General features: G+C 31.4%; 1 protein-coding gene across 1 annotated transcript in view; it reads right to left on the minus strand.

Moving 5' to 3' along the window:
- LOC110433786 overlaps window positions 1-2,431 on the minus strand; it is a 14,132-nt gene that overhangs the window by 7,338 nt on the left and 4,363 nt on the right. Inside the window, exons 8-10 of the mRNA XM_021456361.1 lie at window positions 1,292-1,343; window positions 932-1,219; window positions 417-578 (exon numbers count right to left, since the gene is read on the minus strand). Of these exons, the coding sequence (XP_021312036.1) occupies window positions 417-578; window positions 932-1,219; window positions 1,292-1,343 (502 nt within the window). The remainder of the gene's footprint in view (window positions 1-416; window positions 579-931; window positions 1,220-1,291; window positions 1,344-2,431) is intronic.

Genomic DNA, 2,431 nt, shown 5'->3' on the forward strand with positions numbered 1-2,431 from the left:
ATCATTCAAGAAAGCATAGCAGTGTATACACATGTAATATTTCATGCATATATGCATACAGCTACATGTATGGCACCGTCTCATATATATATATATAGATATTATAATCACACCATATACTTATATGTATACAGACATACTATATATAAATATATACATTATATAGATATATATATATGTATATATAGATATATATATATCTATATACGCACCACATACTTTAAGTATGCATGCATACATAGAGTATGTGGTTATACTTATTATATATACTACAGTAGTGGCATTTTAGTAATATATTAAAAAATATGAATTTCTTTGAAAATTTTTCGCATGGCAAGATCTAAAGTATCTTAATATAAGTATATGAACATATTCAAACCCATAAACAAGTATGAATACATACGTAATGTGGTTTATTGAAGATGGGAGTAATTACTAGCAAAAGTAAATTTGAAGATTGCATTTACCCTTATGTCCAGACCTCCCAGTCTACACCTAATAATTTTTCCTCCATCACATACAAAGTAAAATAGACAACTCAAAGCTGAGGCCCACACGATCTCTTGTCGTTCCTCCATCTATGGTAGCAAGTAAAAAAATCACACATATCAGATTACCACCATACAGAAATATAGTTGCATAACATGGATTAATAAAGCCTTGCTCATTTTTTAGGGCTAAAAATAATGCTTAGAATTAATTAACTTAATCAAAATTTAATAAAAAACCATGGATGAATTGGAGCATAAACACACATCTTCACAAAAAATAAATAAATTCATACATATAAATATGACACTATAAGAGAAAGATAGCTCTCTGAGAGCAACAATGAAAACAGTTAATTTGCTTATACATTTCCTTGAGATTAACAGAATACAAATATAGCAACCCAAATGCATGCTCAGAATCAATCTACTAAAAATAATACCTGTACTAGGAGAAGGAGAACCTCAAAAAGTATTTTAAGAAGCCATGACTCAAATTGATCAATAGCAGGACTGATTTTCTGCTCTTCTTCAGGTTCTTCTTCCCTTGGTTCATCTATACTTGATCCGTATTCATTACTTAGATAAGAATGCTTCACAGATTCACTTTTATCTATAAGTGGTGCATCTCCAACGACCATAGGTTCCAGCAGGTGTGCATGTACCCCGAGATTTAGGATCAAATCAAGAGCCTTCGTTCTGGCAGATGACTTTTGAGAGCTCAGCATACCCTGAAATGTTAATTATGTGAGAAAAATAATTGAAATTTAATTTTAAGGAAACCATTACGAAATGTATCGCACCTCAAGCATATAAAGTGTCAGAGGAGCAGCAGTCTCAGAGTCCATCATATACCTGGATTATAAAATAAAAAAATGGAAACCCCTTAAATAATTACATAAGAAGGTATAGACAGGTAGCAGCTGTCTTGACTCCTTTGACAGTGTGTTCATGATTACTGAAAGAGATCAGTATAGTATGTCTTCTGTTGCTCAGAAATGACATTGTTTTGCTGTTAAAAATTATGCTGAATTTCTTGTAAAAAAATATACAAACAGGTGTTTCAGGCTTTAGTTCCTCGGAAGTGGATATCATCACAGATGGAAAATTAAGTTTATTTTACTGCGTTGAGCAATTCACTGTCTACTTCACTCCCCAAACAAATTCCAGCTTGGTTTACTCCTCAAAACTAACTGACATAGTACAACGGATTTTCTTCCTATGAAATCTAGACTAGGGGAAAACATAGCTAAGCACTTCGCAAGAGTCATACATTCAATCATAAAGTCCACTGATTTTCCTTTAAAAGTGTAACATCACGCTTTTGAGATAAGAGTTGTTATGTCTTCCAATATCACTGTTCTTTTTTTGGTAAATAAATGCAACCTTGTACTATGTCTATGTGACTAATAATTCAAATAGCTGGTTTGAACCACTAATTCAATAAATACAAGGTATAAAAATGTAAGTCCTTACAAAGTGCACATCAAAACTGCATCCCAAATCATATGAGCAAGACAAAAGATAAATTCATGTGAGAAAATATTGCACATCAGGAAAAGAAGTATTAAGCTGAGATCTTTACTAACAAAAAAAATGCAGCCTTGTTGAGTAAAGAAACTACTCCATCCGGTTTCTTTTACATGTTGTATTAATTTTGTCCTAAGTCAAACATTTCTATCTTTGACCATCTTTTTTTAAAAAAAATGTATAGGTTAACAATATAAGATTTATGTTTTTAATTAACTATATGAAAAATACTTTCATAGTATATAATTCGCATGTTGTGAAACTACATGGATTTTTTGAAAGAAGGTCAAAGTTAGGAATGTTTGACTTAGGACAAACCTAATAAGACATAGAAAAAACAGAGTAATAAAAAGAGAACATGCAACCACAATGCCATGTTGTCAAAAACTCAAAATATCAAGAGCATTTGCAAA

The sequence above is a fragment of the Sorghum bicolor genome, chromosome 3, assembly GCF_000003195.3.
Source record: "Sorghum bicolor cultivar BTx623 chromosome 3, Sorghum_bicolor_NCBIv3, whole genome shotgun sequence".
NCBI classification, from domain to species: Eukaryota; Viridiplantae; Streptophyta; class Magnoliopsida; order Poales; family Poaceae; genus Sorghum; species Sorghum bicolor.